The 23336-nt window shown below is 33.1% G+C and overlaps 1 protein-coding gene across 1 annotated transcript; it reads left to right on the forward strand.

Annotated features, from left to right (window-relative positions):
• The first annotated feature begins 4216 nt into the window (after nucleotides 1–4216).
• On the forward strand, nucleotides 4217–22991 carry LOC111046676 (ubiquitin-conjugating enzyme E2-17 kDa). The gene is made up of 6 exons (XM_022332279.2): nucleotides 4217–4562; nucleotides 13924–13987; nucleotides 15716–15747; nucleotides 17506–17583; nucleotides 19375–19480; nucleotides 21377–22991. Exons 1-6 carry the CDS (start codon nucleotides 4539–4541, stop codon nucleotides 21514–21516), a joined length of 444 nt encoding a protein of 147 aa, XP_022187971.1. The 5' UTR covers nucleotides 4217–4538; the 3' UTR covers nucleotides 21517–22991.
• The last annotated feature ends 345 nt before the right edge of the window (nucleotides 22992–23336 follow it).

The following is a 23336-nucleotide window of genomic DNA, read 5'->3' on the forward strand; positions in this document are numbered from 1 at the left end:
GTGTACGGTCCCGACAGGATGGAACCTGCCATTCCAGTAGGTGACATGCTGACGGGGTGACCACTTGACACAAGCGAGCAAGGTGATACTCTGTCATGTACGGTCCCGACAGGATGGAACCACTGCCATAGTCATTCCAGTAAATGACATGCTGACTGGGTGAAAAGTTGACGGTAGCGATATATTTTCGCTAGGGAATAAGCTGACGCCTGCGCTCAAAATGTGGAGGTGATAAGCAAACGGGGTGACACCCTGTCGCATACGCGTACCCATCTGAATGCTTTACTGGGGATGAATTATTCCTAGTTGAGATATGAAAAATATAAACTGTTCAATATAGCCTATGTGCTAAAAATCAGAAGAAGAGGCTGTGTTTCAAAACAACTAAGCCAGATCTTTGTTCACAGAACTGCGAGTATTTAATTACTTTTTACATATAAAAATAATTATTGTCACATAGGCCTACCTATGTGATGGTTATAAGCTTAAGCCTTAGGCCTATTTTAATTCTTCAATATTTCATCACGTGAAGTTTTCAGTATGTCAAGTTTCTAATAAATTGTATCCTTGTGGAGCACATGTTATCTGCTAGCCATGAATAATAGTTATTTGTATATCTAGAGTGAAAAGTACTGTTTTTTCTCCCTGAGGGAAAAGTTTGAAGCCGAGGGCAACAATTTTCCTGAGGGAGAAAAAGCATTTTTCACTCGTGATATACACAACAATAATTGTTTAAAAAAAATTATTTTCCTCCACCTACATCTTCATAAAAACTGCAAATAATAGTTATTTGTATATCTAGAGTGAAAAGTACGACTTTTTCTCCCTGAGGGAAAAGTTTGAAGCCCGAGGCGAAGCCGAGGGCAACAATTTTCCTGAGGGAGAAAAAGTATTTTTCACTCGTGATGTACACAACATTTTTCCTCCATCTACATTTTTTTATAGAAACTGCAAATAAAATCATTTTAATAACTTACGTATTGGTGACAATGTTTCCTAACAACATAACCTAAAATCTAAAACTTTAAAACCGGCCGTCTGATTGGCACTGCCGATTGCGCTATCTATCGGCTAAAGTTGTAACAATCAGCTGGGTGTTTACCAAAAATGGCTGACTCCAGATCACGCGTTCAGATTTGAATTGCAGATCAAAAATATTTGTTGGCTGGTATTTTGAATAGAATAAGATATTTTTAAAATTGTATAAATTTTTATTGGCTACTTATATTAAGAATATAATATCATACAAACATTTCATGCGTTGATCAAATTTCTGGTTGTGGTATTGAATTCAGTTGACTCAATGACAGACACCTCTTTATGCTTTCTCATCTGAGCTTAGACCTTCTAACCTATTATAATGTAAGTTTTTAAAATAGAGATGCTTCCCATGTTATTTAAATGGAGTTACTTTTACTCCCTAGGGAGTTTTTCTGTTTTTTACTACCGAGGGCGAAAAAGTGACACTTTAGTATTATGTTTCAGGGAGTAAAGTAAGTACTTTAGCCAGTAGGTGGAGGAAAAATAATTTTTAAACACGTACTTGACCAAACAATGTGTTACAACATAATCTAAAAAGTGAACAGAAACAGCTGGATTGTAATCACAGTTCTCCGCCGAGTGCTAAGTAGTGCTAAGCGCTACTGTCGGCAAAAGTTGTAACAACAATGGCCGCCACAACTACAGCTATGATGAAGTTCCCGTTTCAAATTTGATTAGTTATAATGAGGAATATTCGTTGGCTGGTATTTTGAATAACATGGAATAGACAAAATTTATAATTTTTTTTAGTATAGTGATATAAAGTTTGTGATAATTTTAGCATACAAACATAAATCTCATATATTGATCAAATGTCTGGTTGAGGTATTGAATTTAGTTGGTTTAATGACTACCGGTACCTACTCTATATTTTATGCTTCCTCATCTGAGCTTAGACCTTCTAACCTATTTCAAATGTACCTACGTTTTTAAAATAGAGATGCTTCCCATGTTATTTGAATGGAGTTACGTACTTTTCCTCCCTAGGGAGTTTTTCTGTTTTTTAGTACCGAGAGCGAAAAAGTGACACTTTAGTATTATGTTCCAGGGAGTAAAGTAAGTGTTTTAGACAGTAGGTGGAGGAAAAAAATTTTTTTTGCAAGTGAAATTCCAACTAAACTTATGGTGTACCATGACTTATGATGACAGTACAAAATGCTCTGGATGCTCTAAACATGTTATCAACGTAATGCAATAGAATTCAATTTTACATCATTTCTCTATCATTAATATTTTTTTCGCCACACTTGGATGTAATGAGCTGGTTTATGTGCGTCATATGGTGGCCGAAAGTGATTGTTTTCCGACCAGGCCGGTAAAACTTTACGGCCCTAGGGCTGTAAAATGACCTTGAATAACAGCTGATTCTGATTTGATATGAACGGGTTTACAAAATAGTTTATGAAACAGAATCAGTTTATGCTTCTAGAATTGAATAAAGTATTTTGCAATAAGATACTATCATTTCATTTGGATGAATGAAATACAAATAAGATATTATAAACTACTCAAATTCAATTTTCAGAGTATAATAGAATCTAACCTCAAACCTCATAGTACTGCGTTTATCACAAAACCTGGTGGATAGTTTTGGAACTACTTGGGCAATATCCATGGTGCTGAACGTTTTAACAAATAGTTTATTAAACAGAATCAGTTTATGCTTCTAGAATTGAATAAAGTATTCTGCAGTAATATACTATCATTTTATTTGGATGAATGAAATAGAGGTAAGATATCTTCTTCTTCTATATAATAAGAGAGAGTGGGGTTGTGTTTGTTCGCATCAAAACATGTCAACTTGTGGATTGCATACCGGAAAAACGGGAATGATTTAGATCTCCAAATTTTGAACATAGATTCTAAAAATATCAATCTCGTGCACCTGGAAGCCCAAATTTCTATTTTCCTTCTAGATTTTTCAGAATATTAATGTTCAAATTCATCTATGCTACCGTAGGCTAATTGAAGTTCCATAGCCCAAAGTGTGTATTTTTATCAGCAGGTTATAAGACTATCATTTACCAATGTCTATGTAGCGCAGCGGTAAGAAGCTTGCTTACGGAGTGATGGTACCTGGGTTCAAATTCCCGATGCTTCCCATTTTTTTGTTCTTAATTTTTTCCCTCGAAACGTATTATTATCAATTATTTTTTGAAGGAATTTGTTTTCATTACTATTGAACTTGGATTTTATCAAATAATTATTTTCAATGTTAAATTTTGCCACCAGTACAAATGAATTGGACATAGTCTTCATGCTGTAGGCCTATAATTTATTGAATTTCATAAGAAAAACATGAATAGATCACAATAAAATGAGTAATAAATTATATTCTTCAGTTATAATGTAGGCTACTATCAGACACGAATTCCCAGTGAAACGAGTATTTTAGGTATTTTTTTTGGAATTGGGAAAACAAAAGGCTGCCTGATTCAAATTGAGGAGGATCCTAATAGAACTAAAATTTATTGATGTATTGGAAAAATCAATATGATTCTGTGAGGTTTCCAAGTATTATGTATTCTTCAGTTTTCTATACTTTAATAACTAGATACTAATAACTATACTAATAGCTAGAGCTATGACCTTCCACTTTTGTTTTCGGAACTGCTTAATAAACAATTATTCTCATATATATTGTTTATTTCTCTGTGTGGCGAAAAATAGCGTTCGCACCACGGGCAAAAATGTTTTTCCGGCTCTCAATCTTTTCTAGTCCTCGGCCTACGGCCTCGGACTTGAAAACCGATTTCGAGCCGGAAAAGTCTCATTTTCGGCCCTAGGTGCGAAATATACTATTTCATTATTATAATAAAAATTTGCTACTTGCTTCTAAGTATAAACTTTGCACACCCTTCAGCGCTGCACTCTTGCGAGATGTCTTTATTTCTAAAAAAAACTATTATTTATTTATTTCTTTTTTATTTTCCTTTATTTATTTATTTATTTTAACTATTATTTATTTAAAACTTTATTTCTAATTATAAAACGCATAGCATTAAATTGATTGAATATTTCTCTTTAATTTAGGAATACAGTGTGAGGTATTTATTATGATAAATTATTACTGTAATATTCATGCTTATTAGGCCTATTATTGTTATTATACTGATATTATGAAAACTTTTTGGTTTTCAAGTGGCAACTGAATGAAAACTCACTCTTTCAGTGCGGTTTGAATCTCCCGGTACATGACTTTGCAGGTTTATTGCCCTCCAGTTGATCAAGTAATCATGAATGAGGAAGTTGAAATTTTAGTATGACAATCATAATTACTTTGATAATAAAAAATGATTTTATTTCAATACATTTCAAAACTATTATATTATACAGTTGACATTTAGATAAAACATCATCAAAATCAATTTAACACTTGACTCAAGTATTGTATTCATCTCTAGAAAAGGTAGCCATCTTAAGTTTCTCAACAGAAGGTCTCGTTGATAGCGGTTTTCATTGTCTGTTTTTAGGATAATTTAACACATCTTTATATTATGGCATTAAAGCGAATTAATAAGGTAAGTTATCATGAATTGATTTAGTCGATTTGATAAGTACTGAGGTTTTGTTTAGAGCTCTTTACACCCCTAGATTTTAGACTTGAGTCTGGACTTGCCCTAGCCTATTTTGCTTGTTTCTGGTTGAAATCTATTTTCTATCTAAAGTCTTGTTTATTATGTAGTTTACTTGATTCTTCTAGGATTGAATCGTAGTTTGTCAGTACATTACGATTTTCAAACAAGATTATAGTTGCAATTAAAGAAGCCTTTGGTCATGTGGCAAGTCAAGGGCTCAATCACCTAGGCTAATCTATTACTGTATTGCAAATCCAAATGCATATTATCACCCTTGAAGATTAGACCTACAATTTCCATCGTAAATTTTAAGGCTTGAAGTATTGCATTCTTGCATTCTGTTTGAAACTATGATTGGATTTAATTTATTTTGCAATTACAAACAGGTTAACCTACTTTACTATTTAGTTTTGATTTATGGGGTTCATTTATAATCATAGAACAACTTATACAAGATACCATTAAAATATCAAAAACATATTCTTCAAAGTAGGTTATTCTATTATGATTGCCCTCTTAAATAGTTTGCATTTAGTTTTGCCCATTAGATGTTATTTATGTCAAGTTATTCATACACTGGATTTGATTTTTTCCTGCTTTTATTCATGAACTCCTTTCTATTGTATATTTGTAGTGTTATCATTCCTAAATGCTGAATACATGTTTAGAATTTGAGAAGGTGATAATGAATTTTTTATTATGCAACTTTGAACTCCAAACTTAATGTGTGCATTTTTTACAATTATCCTAGCTCAATTGTGTAAATTGAAGCTTTGATTGAAAAAGTGTTAATAATCAGTGTAACATTTTTTCTATTCCTAATTTTATTTATTTTTCTCTGGTACACAACTTTGTGTGAACCAATAGCCTACTATAGTGATATTAAAATACAGTAGGCCTATTGATATTATCCAATGTCAACCTAACCTATAATAAAACAAACTAATATTTTGGAGTTAAAACTGATACAACTTGATGATAACTAACTAAAGGTGCAATCCTTTGCAACATCTCTAGCCTCGCGCTAAAGCAGCGCAACTAACTACAGTCGTTGCGGCTAGATAAAATAAACTATAAATTCATTAGATGTTCATGTTGTATGGACGTTATTGCGGCAGATGAGTTAACTAATAATAAATTGCTTGATATCCAATGAATTTAAAGGTTAGGTTAGCTTGTTGCTTGCTTGTACTCCAGCTGCGATAATCCAACTCACGCGGTTAGATTCCAATATACAATATCCAATATCGTGATCGATAACCAGACTTCCTCTGATATATCGTGTTAAAAATTAAAACTGTATTTTACACATAGATGGCGGTGTCACAGACCAGCATAGTCATCATTCGTTCTAAGGAATTTCAACTCTATAAATTTCTTGTAACTAAAGCCAACTTGAAATTTACTGGAACTCGATGCTATAAAAATTTTAATATTGATAGGTGATAGTTATTACCTACTCAAGATTTTAAGCAAAATTTATCTTACATGTTTTTAGTTCATGCTCACTGTATTGAGTGTTAAATACAACTAAACCTGGTATTGCCTCATTATTACTATAATACCTATTTTGTAATTAATCGTAATAGCCTAAATAAGGAAACAGGATTTGATTTTGGACAAAAAAATTGGAGTTCCTAGGGTGTCTTGGTTTGAATCATTACCTTGACCAGCACACGTTAAAAAATATGTAATTAACATGTTTTTAGTTCATACTTAATGTATTGAGTGTTAAATACAACTAAACCTAGTTTTGCCTCATTATTACTATAATACCTATTTTCTAATTAATCTTAATAAATAAGGAAACAGTATTTGATCTTTGACAAAAAAAATGGAGTTCCTAGGGGGTCTTGGTTTAAATCCATTACCTTGACTAGCATACGTTAAAAAATATCTAATTAATTAAAGTTGAATACAGTTTTGGGCAAATACCTGCATTTATCTGAATTGTATATATTGTAGCTTATTTGAATAAAGAAGAAAGAAAATACGTAGTATCCACCATAAGTTTATATTAAAAACAGTTCTGCCTTGACAAGATCAGTAGAATGAACCATCACTTGAATGATTCTAAAAACTAAGATTCTTTCTAAAACCCTTTAGCAGGAAGATTGTAATGTAATTCTTTTAATTCTGAAATCGTTCTTCATCCGTATTTTTTCTTTTAAATTTAATTCATAAAACGTAATTAATAATTGGTAAATTTCTACCTGTTCCATTTCGTCCTGTGTGGATCATAGTCACCATCTCTAATTCTAATTTTTGCAAATACTAAACTAGGTGATTATGTACCTTAAATTATTATTTTATTATCGAATAAGCACATGAATATCCGGGTAAAAAAACTGCATAGCTCTCGTAAATTCCATCAATTTACTAAGTTTATCCTCATAGTCCTTATTTTATCTTATTAAGTGAGAATTCTAGTCATGGAATTAATGGCTATCATTAAATATTACAACCACTACAAGTTTATTCAAATAGTCTACATAAAAGTCATCTTTGAACTTAAACACTCCCCCCCTCCCAAAATTGTTTGTTGTCACCCGTGACCAGTCACAATGATTTAAGACTATAATAATAATTTTATTGTCAGTCATACAAAATATACAATAACCTTCTTATACAGGGTGATTCATAATTATGGTAAAATAATTTAATACGTGATAGTAGAGGTGAAAATAAGAAAAAAGTTCTTATAAACATAGATATTCATAAACGCTTCATTAGCGAGCTATACCGAGGGTGAAAGATTTCGCCCGGAATTCAGTTCCTCTGGCGAAATACACCGATGCTGAATTGTTTGGAGACTAATTTTTAATAAACTTATGCTGGATTCATCTTTAATGATACAAACGTCTTGCTTCAGTACTATCACAGTAGTGACCCATTCCATACATTAAATGCATGTCAGCTAATTCGGAATATGAATAATGTCTAAAATTACCTGCCATTTTTTAAAAAGTCAACACTTAACACAAAAGCAAAGTGGAATGGTTACAAATAACTGGTTAATAGATTAAACAAAAAACACAGCGCTGTTACAGTAGGCCTAACTTATAGTTTGTTTTTTTGTTCAACAGTGAGCTAAAATATTTCTGAAAATAATTTTCAGCTAATTTCTTTTATATATTTTCTTATTTGAAACAAAATGAATCAGCTGTTTTGGAACAGCTGTTATTAAAATCCATGTTTTATTTGCAATCAGCTACAACTTATGAGTTATTAGTTATTAGTTATGAGTTATATATCTCCTCATAAAACAGCAAATTTTTGTGGTGTAATGTACTACATAAGAATACATTTTATTCAAGTTTTATTTAAATTTAGTTTACACAGCTTACATAATTCTTTTCAGAATTAAATTCTCTACAATTTTTATTGCGAAAAATTATTTGTTTACTAGTCATTAAAGAAAGAAAGTTATTGGGCATCAAACGTAGAAGTCTGTGTTTTTCTACTTAGATCTTTTGCATATTTCAACTTTTTTCTAAAAAAACTACTCACACTACAGCTTCCAGACTAGTTTTATTCAATTTTTCAGATATTTTTCCATATGAATCCAGCATACGTTTTTCAAAAACTAGTCCCCAAACAATTCAGCATCGGTGTATTTCACCAGAGGAACTGAATTCCGGGCGAAATCTTTCACCCTGTATAGCTCGCTAATGAAGCGTTTATGGATATATATGTTTATAAGAACTTTTTTTCTTATTTTTACCTATACTATCACTTATTAAATTATTTTACCATAATTATGAATCACCCTGTAGATACAGAACACAGTAAATCCAGACTGAAACTATCATGAAACTAGCAATATGGTTGACTATCATGAAAACTCACAATCTGCTGGATCAAAACTCACCTATACATTTAATTCTGCAAGTGTGTGTACACTCAGACCGGTCAGCGGTGTATCAACATTATAGATATCCTTCTAAGATCCTTGTAACGAGGAACGCATGACCGCTCTCTGTGTTCTCACATCCTGAATACTTTTCAGAATCTGCCAGTTTTTGAACTATATCTCTTTGTAAAATATTGAAACTAATCCTACATTATCATCATACACATCCCACCCTCAGATTAGTCTTGTAATCGAACCAAGTTATGTGAATAGTTTTCGTAAATTATCATTTGATTTTTGGCAAATGAATAAACAAAATAATACACTCCAATATTACAGATCAGTATTCACTGTGAACCCCCTGTTGATTATAATCTATATTATCAGTTTATTTACTGCTCTACTGTATTTCACATTTTTCATGAGAATCACTCATCTTATAGGTAGTATACCAATTAGAGTAGCCTATTTTAACTGGTAGTTGATTCAAATAATCATGCTCACCTTCGATGATGGAAAACATGAATTCAGCATTCTTTGTCAAATATCTTATAGTCGAATCTTAACTTTATATATTATATTTATCAGTCATAAATAACATATTTATCGTACATTTCATAACTTGAATCTTTTTCAACTTAATCAATCCACAGAAATTTCCACTTTATTAACAAGTATGTATTTTTCTTATGAGTATTGTCATATAATTAATTACATAAATTAATGTTTTACACTTTCATTGTTTGTCCAATTTGATGTAAATTTAGAATAGGTTACTTGTATTCCTATATGCCGTATTTAAAAGACTACTAGCAGATAAGATTTTTAACCCATGTTTACCTACAATTCGTCCAAATCCCTTTAGATTATTTTGAATTTTATAATTGAAAAGTGCGCGCTCAAATTAATTATCTTGAGGCCAATTATTAGTTGACCTCCGACTTGACGTACAGCGGCATGTTTTTATTTTCTAGTAGATCCAATCATCGGGGCTCAGTGATTTCTAGTGTATATCTGTATTTGCTTATTGGTTGCGTATTTTGAATCAGATTATCAGGATTATAGTGATAGTAGTGTTTATTGATGTCAAAATTGTTGATAAGAAAGCGACCTTATCAAGCGTTTGCTTTGATTACAAATTCATGCTTTTTTCCGTCTTCCTCTTTGTTATTGTGATGATTCTGTTAATATTCATCACAGCTCCTATTCATTTACAAATTGATCAGTAATAATTCAAAATACAAGAACGGTCGAATTAATATTGGTTAGCTATAGCAGTAGAATTATTGTTAATTCAATACTGTTCGTAATTCTCATAACTCAACAATATTTCATAATAATTTCATCTTCTCAAGTTTTTATCCCATCAAGTTTGCTTCTTTTCGCGTTGTAATACACTAATTAACAAAGTGACAAATAAAACAATTTATCATCTGAGATGAATTGTTCTATTTTTAATACTTTGTTCCTAAATTGATACAGATAAGAAACGTTATTTTCCATATACAGTATCAGCGATGTTTCTCTTAAAAATGCGTATGATCTTCCAAAAGGTTGATATAATTAGTATTTGAAATAAGATCGGATTCACTTTTCTTATAAAAGATTATGGTGTTGGGACTCAAATAGATTCATTGTCGTCTCCTACATAAAAAAATATATTTTAAAATTGTTTTTAATTTTTCTCACATTTGAATAGAATTATGTTTTTGTGACGTCTTCAATGGAAGCTAACGTGTTCTATTCACTTGTATATTAAACATAGACATTCAATGAGTAGATAGATTGATTTTGTTTGGTCATCAGTAGGATACTTTTGATATATTCCCCCACCCCTAGTTTTATACGTGATCTTTCGTTCTGGCTGATGTTGTTTCTGGCAAATCAACCTATTAGTGAACATTAAAGGGGCATTTACTTCCTCCCAATCCCATTATCCAACTTTGAATGCTTGTTCAGAAAGTGAGAGCTCTATTCAGTCTGTGACTGTGATCATTCAGATCCCAATCTGTTGTAGAATAATGGCTCTTGATTATAAATTGATCTTAACTCATTGTTAGTTGTGGCCAGGATACATTAGAACGCATGATTAGCTGACTACAGTTTTGGTCTATGATCTATATTTTATTGAAACAGGGTTATTCTGTTGTTTAAATGAATTTAGGTATTGAATGAATAAAGGTAGGCTATATAAATATATATATATATCCTCTCTAAAAAATTCTCTTAGTGATATCTTATTATTTTATTGTGTTTGAACCCTAATAATCATTAATGAAAAGGGCTTTTTTAAAAGATTTTTATGATATGAAAAACAAGTTCCACAATTCAAGCTGGATTCCCAAACAGTGAACAGTGAAAATATAATTCCTATAAGTTCTAATTGAACTATTCACATTTAGTCCGGCCGAACGAGTTTGAATAATTCCATTAGAACGTATGGGAATTATATTTTTACTGCTGTGTAAGAATGCAGCTCAAATCGACGTTTTGAGAGTAGTCCTGATTATAATATTGTTTGTAGCTGCATCATTATTCCATTCTAATTGTAAATTCAACATTGAAACTTCTCATTTACTGTTATTTAATTAATTTTAAATTCGTTATAAAATAATTTAACAAATATTATTCAATTTTCAACTCTGCCTTGAGACCTTGATGATTTTATAGAACTGATATGAATTCAATGTTATTGTTATTGACACTGAATCATAGGAAATTCCCCTAGTATATTGACGTTATTTGATAATTGCTCACAAACTTGTGGCCATTCCATATGGCTTTTACCATACCCATTGTAATCTATTATATACTTTAGTCCTAATCTAAATAAATAGAGGGTGGCACTGGGAAACAGGATGTTTTTCCATTTAGTAATTAATAATGAATCGTCGGAATGGTGTGGAAAGTGCGATAGCTGTGAGACCACTAAATACAATGATAACTGCCACACAGAATAAAAATTATGATAGCATCCACACTGAATTAAAAATGATATGATAACTGGCGCACAGATAATGCTTTGATCGCAGCATCACTAGCCTGGTGCGTCATGCAGCTGGAACCCAATCTAGTCTTCTATGTGAAATATTAAATGAAAAAGACTAAAAATTGTCAAAATACCACAGATTTATTGATACTTAGAAAGACCGGTTTCGGTTATTACATCATTGTCAATCTCTGATAAACCATTACACCATTGTATCTCTGAGTTTATCAGAGATTGACAATGGTGTAATAACCGAAACCGGTCTTTTTAAGTATCAATAAATCTGTGGTTTTTTGACAATTCCTTAGTCTTTTTCATTTAATATGAATAATTACCACAATATCATCTTCTCAACTACACAAAAAGTTCTATGTGAAATGTGATGATACATTGGACAAGTGCTATTCCTTTGAATATTAAGATCTTGTCTCAAGAGTGTAATTGGGCCTAACAGTTTTTCTACGATCACAGTGTGCCAGTTTATGTTAATCATATGACAGGACGAGGATACGACTATAGTCTTCTATGTGATAAACATAGGACATGCGCTATTCATTTGAATATTACTATCTTGCCTCAATAGTGTAATTGGGCCTAACAGTTTTTCTACGATCACAGTTTGCCAGGATGTATTTGCAAATTAATATTTTTTTAGAAGAGCTAGTTATTTTTGTAGGAAACCTAATCGGATGTAATGTAGTAGTGCACTTGTTGAGTGAAGGTCACTGACTCGGCTGGCCCAATCTTGAATACTGGAAACTACCGGTCCCCGGTCTACTGGAGTGCCAGTCCCAGTACCAGCAGACTTGCGTCACAGGCTTGACGTTTCACCTGAATTTCTCGTTTCAAGTTGATATTCCAAAATCCAAACGTTTTTATTCTGTTAGAGTGATTAATTATCGTTATTATTTTGTTTGAGTCATTGGTGTCCGAGTGAGTGATAACTCAATTATACTATTAGTTCTGTGAACAGTAGACCTCGCGCAGTTATAAACCACAGCCTCCTCTTATACTGTCCATCAGAGTAAATCCTGTCTGTATGTCGGGTCGGAGGGATATCGGTGGGAAAACGGCTAATGGCTGTTGGGGTTGGTGTATCAAAAATGCAAACATCAAAAGCTAATCTCCTTCAAGACATACTGGCAACAGGTCAGCCCGAGTTCAAAACAGAGAAATGTCGAGGGACAATACTATGTTATTTTAGTTATTAATTGCATGCAATCAATAGTGCATAAAAATTGCATTCAATGAGGCATGCAATTAATAGTCCACCCAGCAGCTGATTTTTTATCAAGTTACATTGAGATATTGGATTGCATGCGTCATGGCATGCAATTTATAATCCACTCGACAGCTGATTTATGTTGAATAATTCTATAGTCTCATTTTGACTCTAATATTGGCGTATGAAGGAGGCTCCTTTTCCTTTTATACTATCCTTGAAATTCAAACTTTCCAAAAAAACTTGTATATACGTCGACTCGCAATTTAAAAAGGAGCATACCTGTCAAATTTCATGAAAATCTATTGCTTCGTTTCGCCGTAAATGCGCAACATATAAACATTTAAACATAAAGAGAAATGCAAAACCGTCGAATAGAATCTTAGACCTCACTTCGCTCGGTCAATCAAGTCATAAAATAACGATTATTATTAATGCAAAATAATATGGTTGTGTGTTATCTTACATTTGTCTTGTAATAATGATTATTAGGCTAATTTAAAGATTCAACAAAGGGTGAGACCATATTAGGCGTTTTCAGAGTTGGCAGTGCAGGAAGCTCTCCTATTAGCTGATTCGTCTGGCGCCTGAAAACGCCTAATATGGTATCGCCCTAATGTGTCACTTGAAATCTTTTGGGTTTTAGTCAAAATATAAAACTTTTCAGGCTCAAGTTGAGTGATATTTGAATAACAACTGAAGAAGGTTACAATTAACTATAGATTTAAGGTATAGATATAGGTTTTATTCAGTTGGATCAAACATAGTATTGAAGGTTGGGATTAGAAAAATGATATAATTGTATTATTCATTCTGATTTCATCAACGATAATAGTACATTGTACCATAACGTAATGTCAAGTTTGGTAGAATTTAATTAGGCTATTCATTACTATTTATTTATTCAGTGATAAACAAAACACAGTCTCATTAAAACGATTGGTGAAGGACTAACAGGTACAGTCCAAAACTGTTCTCTCCCCGAATTTTGATTCATACCGTACACTAGTAGGTCAAGTCATGTTTCATTCCTTTTTGAGTCCAATTTGTTGGCTTACCTACAAAATTATTTGTTTTTATTTTGAACATTATATGCATATTTTTTATATGTTGACTCGGTTCTTTTTAAATAGTTCTTTCAAACTCACCCCAATTTGAAATTTTACCATTAGCCTATTTGAAACATGTTTTCTTTAAATATACTGATAATACATGTAGGTAATTTGTTTGTTGGTTGTAGGAGCTTCAGGACCTAGGCAGAGACCCACCTGCACAATGCTCCGCTGGACCAGTTGGGGACGATTGTGAGTATTTTACACATTTTTTATTTATTTTCTTTGTTTTCCTTTAATTTTTGTCGCACGATATATTATCAAAGAGACCAATCATTGTCTATTTTAGAACCTTCATTTCAAAATGAAGATCAATATAATGACACTCTAATCTATAACATTATTTTCAAAACGAATATAAATTATTCAATTATGAATATCTGTATTAACAATTGTAAACTATAGTAGGCCTTTAACCTAGCGCCGCAGTGCAGGATGGTTTCTCACAGCTTGGCGTTGATGTCATTTGAGATGGGTGTCTGGCTTGGAAGTGTTTCGGCCGCATTGCAGGATGACTGTTAACGGTTGCCGGAAGATCAACAGCTGGGTTTTTTCGTTATTTTTCGTGATAGAGAAATTCTGACTCGTTCTCAGCGACCCCAAGTTTAGCCTGAAGGCTCAGAATGTCAACAATTTTTTTAAATAATTAAGAATCATCATGAAAAGTCATTAATATGGTAGTACACCACGTTTCTGGAAACTTTTTACTGGTGACTGGAGTTATTATTGATTATAGGTAGCACAAAAATCAAAATAATCGTGAGAAAGAAAACTGCTGATGAACGCGAATAAGACCGTCACTCCATTGTTCTATTGTCTCGGCTGCTTGGCTGAGCCTGGCTGGAGGGATCAAATAACCGACTGGATTGATCTTTCGTCTGTCTGCTAAGCGGAACTACGCCGACCATTGCTGGGTGGAAGACGTTACTGCGGCCGCTCGCATTCCCACCAATGCTGCTATTATTTGCTGTCTCAGCGCCTAGTCTGAGTCAGACAAGCATCCATCCTGCACTGCGGAGCTAGCTTTAACCTAGCTCCGCAGTGCATGCTGGTTGCTTGGCTGAATCGGACTAGGCGCTGAGACAGCAAATAATAGCAGCGTTGGTGGGAATGCGAGCGGCCGCAGTAACATCTTCCACCCAGCAATGGTCGGCGTAGTTCCGCCTAGCGGAACTAAAAAAAAGTTACCAGAAACGTGTGGTGTACTACCATATTAATGACTTTTCATGATGATTTTTAATTATTTAAAAACATTGTTGACATTCTGAGCCTTTAGGCTAAACTTGGGGTCGCTGAGAACGAATCTGCAATCAGAATTTCTCTATCACGAAAAATAACGAAAAAAATCCAGCTGTTGATCTTCCGGCAACCGTTAACAGTCATCCTGCAATGCGGCCGAAACACTTCCAAGCCAGACACCCATCTCGAATGACAACAACGCCAAGCTGTAAGAAACCATCCTGCACTGCGGCGCTAGGTTTAGAGTTGAACTAAGAAACCATCCTGCACTGCGGCGCTAGGTTTAGAGTTGAACTATATGTATTTATAACCTGAGTTAGAAAATAAATATTTATGTGATGAGAACTCTAAATTCCTTCAATCTTAATATTCGATTCAAGACTATTAAAAATACATTTTGATGGTACTCACGACGAATTTTTGGTGAGTAATAAAATACTAACTATGATTAATATTGCTTATATTCACTATGAGGAATATATTATGATTTCATGGAAACAATAGCAACCGCATTTCAGGTATTTCAATAGTTAATTGAAATAAAAAAAGGAACAATAGTTGAGTTTGGGAATACCAATTATTTTTGAACTATTAGACTATCGGTTTTTGAGTTTGTATTTTTCAAATGTTGATTCAAACTTTGATTGCAAAATGATATTTGAAAACTCTTTTTCGTTTCAGTATTTCACTGGCAGGCTACCATAATGGGTCCGGTGAGTAAAAGCATAAAAATCTACTATTTATTTCATAACTACAAATATCCAATTGCCTCGACATCCTTTAGAAGTACATAATGTTACTCAAGTTGAATTGTTATACATTTTCAAGCCAAATTTGCTGTCCCATATAAATTTACTCTGCTAAAACCTATTTCAAGTGGGCATGGAACGGTCAAGAGAATAAACAATACCCCTTCTTCAACGACGGTGGAATGGAAAGCAATAACTATCAACCCATGTTAATGGTCACAATAGGTCAGCTTCTGCTCCCATTGAATTAGTTCTAGTGACATAAGAAATATCCTCAATACCCACTCAAAAATCCAACGCTCTGGTCCGCAAAATGAAACTGATCTCACATTAATCATTACAACTCTACGTTGATTGATGTTAATAGACAACACACCATTTTGATTGCAGGGTTTGGTTTTTTACCACACGACAGGCATATCCTTCGCTTCGCAATTAGACTGTACATCAATTAAAACTTATATAATATATAAGCATATTATGCTTTCACGGTTTACATATTTGACGCATCTTGATAAACTTTGTAGGAACTTCATGTTGCATCAAGAGCTGTAGAGTATTATAACGTAGATAGACCTCTACAGACCACGGTAATGGAAATCCCTGAGTGAAATTTGTAGGGGGAATAACACCCCTGCCAAAGGGTCTCGAAGTTGTTTTGTTCTCTTTTGGCGGTTCCCAGCCCCCATTGAGATAGATGTTACCCATTTACTCAAGCTGAGTAACAACTTCGAAAACAAATGAATTATTAACATAAACAAAATACCTTCTATTTTAGTCTAGTTAGCCACAAGCTGGTTAAGTGCTCTTACCTAAATAATTCTAATTTTTAAGGACCGGTTTCCGAGCTCGGGATTTAGCTAAGTCCTAGACTTTAAACAGCTGGAGTCAGAAAATTGGCTTTCCGAAACGGGGCGTAGTCCCAGCTTTTATAACAGTAGTCGTAGTTTTTATTTTCTCATTTCTATAATAAATTGGAAACGTTTTTCCTTGACGAAATTAGACATTCCTAAATAATTCAAAATAGCTGAAACTTTACACTATTTTCTCTTTATTTTATTTTCTAGTTTTTCGAAATTTAATTCAAACATGACTATGACAATGACTGCGACTACGCCCCGTTTTGGAAAACCAATTTTCTGAGTCCAGCTGTTTAAAGTCTAGGACCACAGTATACATACAGTATGGAAACTTGGCTAGTACCCTGACGCAAAAATCCGCCATCTTGTTAGGAAGCGCCGCATTATAATAGTATTGATGGTAAGTTCGGATCACTTAAATGATCCGGATCAATTGATCTCGTTCACTGCTACGAGCCAATCAGAAGACCAGGATTGGAACTTCCCAAGGTCACGTGACTTATCTAGTATTGGCGTCATGTAAAAAGCATTGATTAGATAGGCGTTTGATTACAAGTTTCCATTCTGTACCTATTCTGTGCTAGGACCTAGCTAAATCCCGAGCTCGGAAACCGGCCCTAAAAGTTGGTGCATTCCAATAATCATGTTACTGTTACTGTATATTAATATTATTTTTAATACTTGTTAGTTATGTCTTGCAATTTTCAAAGAAAATGTGTTTACTTTGTATTTTGATCATAAGAAAAACACGTCATGATTTGTTATTCTATATATTTATGGCGTGCTGATGTATATGTATTTCATTACGGTATAAAAATGTTGTTTCTATCCTAACAACAACTACTTTTGCTTTTCTTTTCAGCCTGATAGTCCATATCAAGGTGGTGTATTTTTTTTAACAATTCATTTCCCGACAGATTATCCATTCAAACCTCCAAAGGTGAGTCCAATAATTGATGTAAAAATTCTACCTTGTGTCTAAAACTAATATGATTTCTGTTTTACAATAGGTTTTTAAGATTATCATGTTGTATTGCTTATACAATACAGTAATTAGGTACAATAATATATCCATCTTAGTAATATTATAAAGTGAATTTTAGTTCTTGCACTTTTATTCATCCTGGATATCTCCAAATAAAACGACTGAATATGAAGATCAAATTTTAAAAATACTTTGAAGACTACTGGATTGGGCTAACTATAATTTTTTCTTGTAGTTTTCCTTTGTGTGGATGTAATAGGGTGAATTTGTGATACTGATGATGCTCGTCTGTTAGATAGATGAGGTATCTCCATTGCCTCGATTATACTACCACAGAAGTATGGTTCAACGAATTCTAATTATAAATTTTACGTATTCGAGCATAAATTTTGTGATATTTATAAAATATCTCAAGTAGATATTTCGATAGTCAATTTCTATCATTAGCATCAAACTATTTGCTGCTTTGAAGCCTATTAAAACAAACGCCTGCTAATATCCTGACTTTCTTGAGCTTTCATTGCTTGTGGCGTCTTGATAAGAAAACATACTTTGAGAAAAATGAATTGAGCTTTCAAGATGGTGATACTACTCAGAATATTTTGTGAAGTACGCTGCACACGGGGACAATAGTAGCTTCCACTAGCTTTACATTAGTCGAGGGAACACGGAATCGAACATGACAATGTGTACGTTCTGTGTACAGTAAATTGTTCCAGTTCCAATCGTAAATTGTTCCATCACGTGACTAGTGCAAAATGTTCCCATGGAACGCCATTTCCAAATAGTTGGTTCAAGCTATTGGCGCGCACTTATAAAGTTGATTTACACCAAAATGTGTCGTTTACTAGTTGCGTGAATGAAGAAAGGCTGTTTTACAAACTCACCGTCTAGAAAAGTGTGCATTTCTTTCATTCCATTACTGAAGGTATACTCCCAAATTTTCTATAGAGAAAAATTCATTTAACGAATGGTTATCAAACATAATTTTGTTGGTTATGTATTCTATGGCTATGCTATGGTAAACAATCTATCAGCGCATGCGCAGAGAAGCTAGCAGACTACAAAGTTAGATCGACCAATGGGCCCGCCGTTCTGTGTACATAGAATGTGGTAAATTTTCCGATTCACAATTTACCAGGTAAAAATTTCCGCGTCCCATGGGAAGAATTTTGACAGATTCTGTACCAGAAACCAGTTCCAATTTCCTGCCCCACAGTCGAAGCGTGGTATACTTTTTACCAGGTAAAAGGTAAATTGTGAATCGGACAATTTACCACATTCTATGTACACAGAACGGGCCCATTAATTCCGGAGTTCTGGATATTTCCAACTCCGCCTTCCCACGACAGCTAGTGTCGATTTTTATGAAAGTGTAGGCCTATTCCGATATCAAACTTAATTGGAAATCTGTCTTATCTTTTATTTCCACATTCAAACTAGACTTGATTAGGTCTGCACTTCAAGCAATCGATATCTTTATTTTTAAATCAATTCGATAGTAATACTTATATACTGAAACATGTCTATAAAGTGAAACCAAAAGGGTACTTATTGATTTTTTATTTCTTGAATAATGTAGTCTTTGTTCTTGAATGAACTGTTTCTGTTGAGAAATAAATATATTAAGGAGCTTAATAAATATATCTAAGGAGCTCACGTTTATTGTGAATGTTTGTAAATTATTTGATTGGATTAATCTAAAGTGATTCATTTATATTTAATTGAGTTTGATATTGATTTCAGGTGGCATTCACAACAAGAATATATCATCCGAACATAAATAGTAATGGTAGCATTTGCCTTGACATATTGAGATCGCAGTGGTCACCTGCACTAACAATTTCAAAAGGTAACGCTTTTTGCTATTTATAAATTAAGAAATATTTTGTTACTCAATTCAAGTAGTAGCTTATTGAATGAGTTAGCAATCTCACTTAATGCCCAAAAATGATTGAATCAGATTGAAGTGACTACAATCACAAACAATTATCAATATTGATGTCAGTTTGACCAAGTCAGTAAATCGTACCACATCATCCTCAATATTATTTTAGATAGTGGAGGACATTTTTAAATAAAATAATGATCGAAGATTAAATAGAAGCGATATTTTAGGGGTTTATTGATAACTCTTTTAGTTATATAATATAAATTATAATAATGGTATAATAATAAGATAATATGCATTTTAAAATGCTTGAGAATTGAAAGAATAGAATTTATAAATTGAATTAACATAAATTGATATGTTTCTTAATATTCTATAATGTTTTCACAATTTTAATTTTGTTGTTGAAAAGATTTCCAAATATATTGATTTTGGATCATAAAGTAAATTATGTCTGTTGGTTTTACACACGATACACATAACACACTTGGAAATGTTCAGATAAATACTGAAAATGTGTCTTGGACAAGCACACTATTGGGTTAATTGTTTCAAACACAAGAGAATGTACGTATTTGATACTGGGAAAGATTTCATCCCCGACACTAAAGCGGCTATAACATTTGAAAGGAAGCATAAAATAGTGAAATAATACATCAAATTAAAGATAATTTATTTTTTATATAACATACAATTGAATACGATTAGTATTTAATTTTTTTCGATGCATTGTTGGAAATTTGGAAAGCCATGAAAGTGCAAAAGTTGGTTGATGAAAACCTGTGTTTTGAAACATCTCGCACTTCCAAGAGCAGATATCTCCAAAACTTTTGAAAATATCACTATTTGGTAAAAGTTGTAGGAAATGTATCAAGCTTCATTTTTGCTTACACGCAAAAAATGAAAAAATCCAAATTTCAACAACCCTCATTCTTCTAGCACTAGGGGTAGAGATGGAGATTTCTTATATTTTCACCTCCTAGTCCCAACATAGCTGCAAAGTCAAAAGTAGGATTACACACATTCCCTTCAACTTCCTTTGTCAATGTATCTATTGTTGCAACGATAAAACTGCTGCAAAGGCCGTATCTATTGTAAAAATATACATTAAATTGAAGGAATTTAATGCTTTATTAGGTTGTAATAATATGGACTTCCCTCAATAAGGCCAAAATTAGCAAAACATTGGAAAATTTGGCAAACAAAAACTTTGGCAAACTGGTTTTTCTTTTCAAAAAAGTCACACCTTGAGGCTTTGTGCTAATGTCCGTAAGACGCATAATTCCTTTAAAACAGGGGTGGGAACTTTTGATATGTTTACCTTCTTTTTACCCTAAACTGATCTGCGGGGTCAAAAATTGTCCTCCAAACTTTTCCTTTTCTAACCCTTTGTTGCTTGGACTAATAGGAATGCACTCTGCATTTCACAGCTAAGGATGTGAGCCAGTTCATCTTATTGATTCATATGAAAACACCCTGAGTATCTGTACCCAAAATTTCCAGATTTTTGTTTTCTACAGATATGTAATCCAATCTCATATGGAGTCGTTCATATTGAATAGTTCAATCTTATTATTTTATACTAAGATTTAGTATTTCTGTTTTTGGTTGCCAATCGACGTCTAATCATTTTGATTCTGTTGTTGCTCAGTTACTGCGTGAAGTAGTATTGTGCAAATTAATGCACTTTCATTAAGATTTTTCCTTCTCCTTTTCTCTTCCGATTTTTCGATTCTATCCTTTCCTTTTCAAACTTGAAATGCTAACCTCACCTTTACGCGGCGAGCAGTATTGAGTTCAAGTATCACATTGTTTGACTGAATGTATTGTGACTGATTGGAGTATGTTATTTTGCAGTTCTGCTGTCGATCTGTTCTTTATTGTGTGATCCGAACCCAGACGACCCGTTGGTGCCGGAAATTGCCAGGATATACAAGACAGACAGAGAAAAGTACAACGATTTGGCTCGCGAGTGGACTCGCAAGTATGCCATGTGATGAGCCAACCCAGCTGCTCAACCCGCCCGCCACATGACACGCCCTCAATACATACACGATTTGTTCATTTTATTTTAGTACAATAAAAAAATTGCCCTTTTTGGATGTGGATTAAATGAAAGCACTAATAACAGCCAAACGTATTCTTACGTACATTTCATTAAAAAGGAGAGATCAAGAGAAGTGCATGACAGACATGTTTGATGTCACTTTCGGGCTTCAACAACAATTTTGTACACTTCACTTTGAAGCTTTTGAACACGATTATTCCTCTCTTCAAAGATGGATGTTATTTCTTGAAGCCGAGTAAAAGCAAGGTAGTCTGAACAATATTCATATTTTTATCTGGAGCTGTGTAGTGATGTATATGATTTAGTTTGTGATCAATGTCTCTCTAGAAGATTCTCTTGAGTTTTTCATTGTAATGGAATTTAATATTGTAATTGAGCAGTGAGATGTCTGTTGAGTGGTTGTCTTGTTGTTGGGTTTGGATCCCTGTCAACATCAAGGGCTTTCTAGAGTTGGAAATCTGCTCAGAAGAAATGAAATATACTTACATCTTCTGACGCATTGTTATCTAACTCTTGTAATATAAATAAGTGGAAAATATTCTGGAATAGGTAAATTTACGGCATAAAATTGAGATTATCCTAAGCTAAACGTTTTATATGATTACATTTTTTAAAGTTTTCACAAATCTTCATTATGCTTTTTCTTAATATATAAGAGAAACTGCATAATTTTATTACCGAAGCTGGATTAGAACTCCATTATAAGATAAGGGGTAAAAGTATTTGTTTTTCATTCTAAATGAATAATTTAAAATGACTTGATTCCCCAACTGTCACATTTCAGAAGTATAGCCTATTAAATTGAAACAATGTTTCTATGACCGGTTGCTCTAACGTCAATTAGAGTTTGATCTTTGATCACTGGTTTCAATGATCATTGTTCGAAGATCAAACTGTCATCGACAGCAATCGGCTGCTAATATTAAGTCAAGTAAAACTTGATAGTTTCCAAAACTGTTAATATATTGTACTCAACCATTTTTGTTGGAGAAAGACTGGAGTTTCATTCTTTATCCAAGTAAGTGCTAAATTTGAAGGTACATGACTTTTTTCGTAATCTGAGGTTTTGAAGACATTAACCTTGAAGAAGGTAGATTCAAGGTAGTTTCTTCGTGTCATGATCAAATTAATTCAGAGCAATTTTCAAAATCAGTCACGATGAAGTTAACAATTTGCTGAAACGTTTCTTCATTACGTCTACAGTACTAATGTATTCTAGCATTGTGGAAAATCCGTTCAAAATTTGTAAAAACTATTTTAAAATAAAATTAATATTTATTTGTCATACAGTCTACTATTTGTTTTAATTATCTCTGTAAATAGCCGTTTAACTGTCGTGTGTAATTTACAATTCGATGAGTATAATCATGTAGAATGATAATAAATTTATTGAATAAATTCTTATCTGATCTAAATTTCTTTTGAAAAAAAAACAGTTTTGATGCATTAATTTACGCCTAATTGTTACAAGTCAGTTCAGAATATTACTTTTGCAATTTTGACTGCAATGTATAATTTGGTGTTTGATTTATTAAGTGCCAAGTTTCAACAAAGATCATAAAGAAGCACTAACTTTATACACATTTGTTCATATATTCTATGTAGGCAAGCTTTTTCACTTCCTATTGAAAGTAGAAGTCAGTTCAGAGTGGCTAATTATAATATTTCAGATAGCTAAGATTATTATAATCATCGCAGAAATAGAAAATTGCAATGTATCTCGAATAAATTCTGGGCACCTGTATTCTA

Source organism: Nilaparvata lugens, chromosome 2, assembly GCF_014356525.2.
Source record: "Nilaparvata lugens isolate BPH chromosome 2, ASM1435652v1, whole genome shotgun sequence".
Taxonomy (NCBI): Eukaryota; Metazoa; Arthropoda; class Insecta; order Hemiptera; family Delphacidae; genus Nilaparvata; species Nilaparvata lugens.

Coding starts and splice junctions, on each gene's coding strand:
- LOC111046676 (XM_022332279.2), top strand. CDS start 4,539: ATGGCATTAAAGCGAATTAATAAG. Junction 4,563..13,923: donor CATTAAAGCGAATTAATAAG/GTAAGTTATCAT, acceptor TGTTGGTTGTAG/GAGCTTCAGGACCTAGGCAG. Junction 17,584..19,374: donor ATCCATTCAAACCTCCAAAG/GTGAGTCCAATA, acceptor TATTGATTTCAG/GTGGCATTCACAACAAGAAT.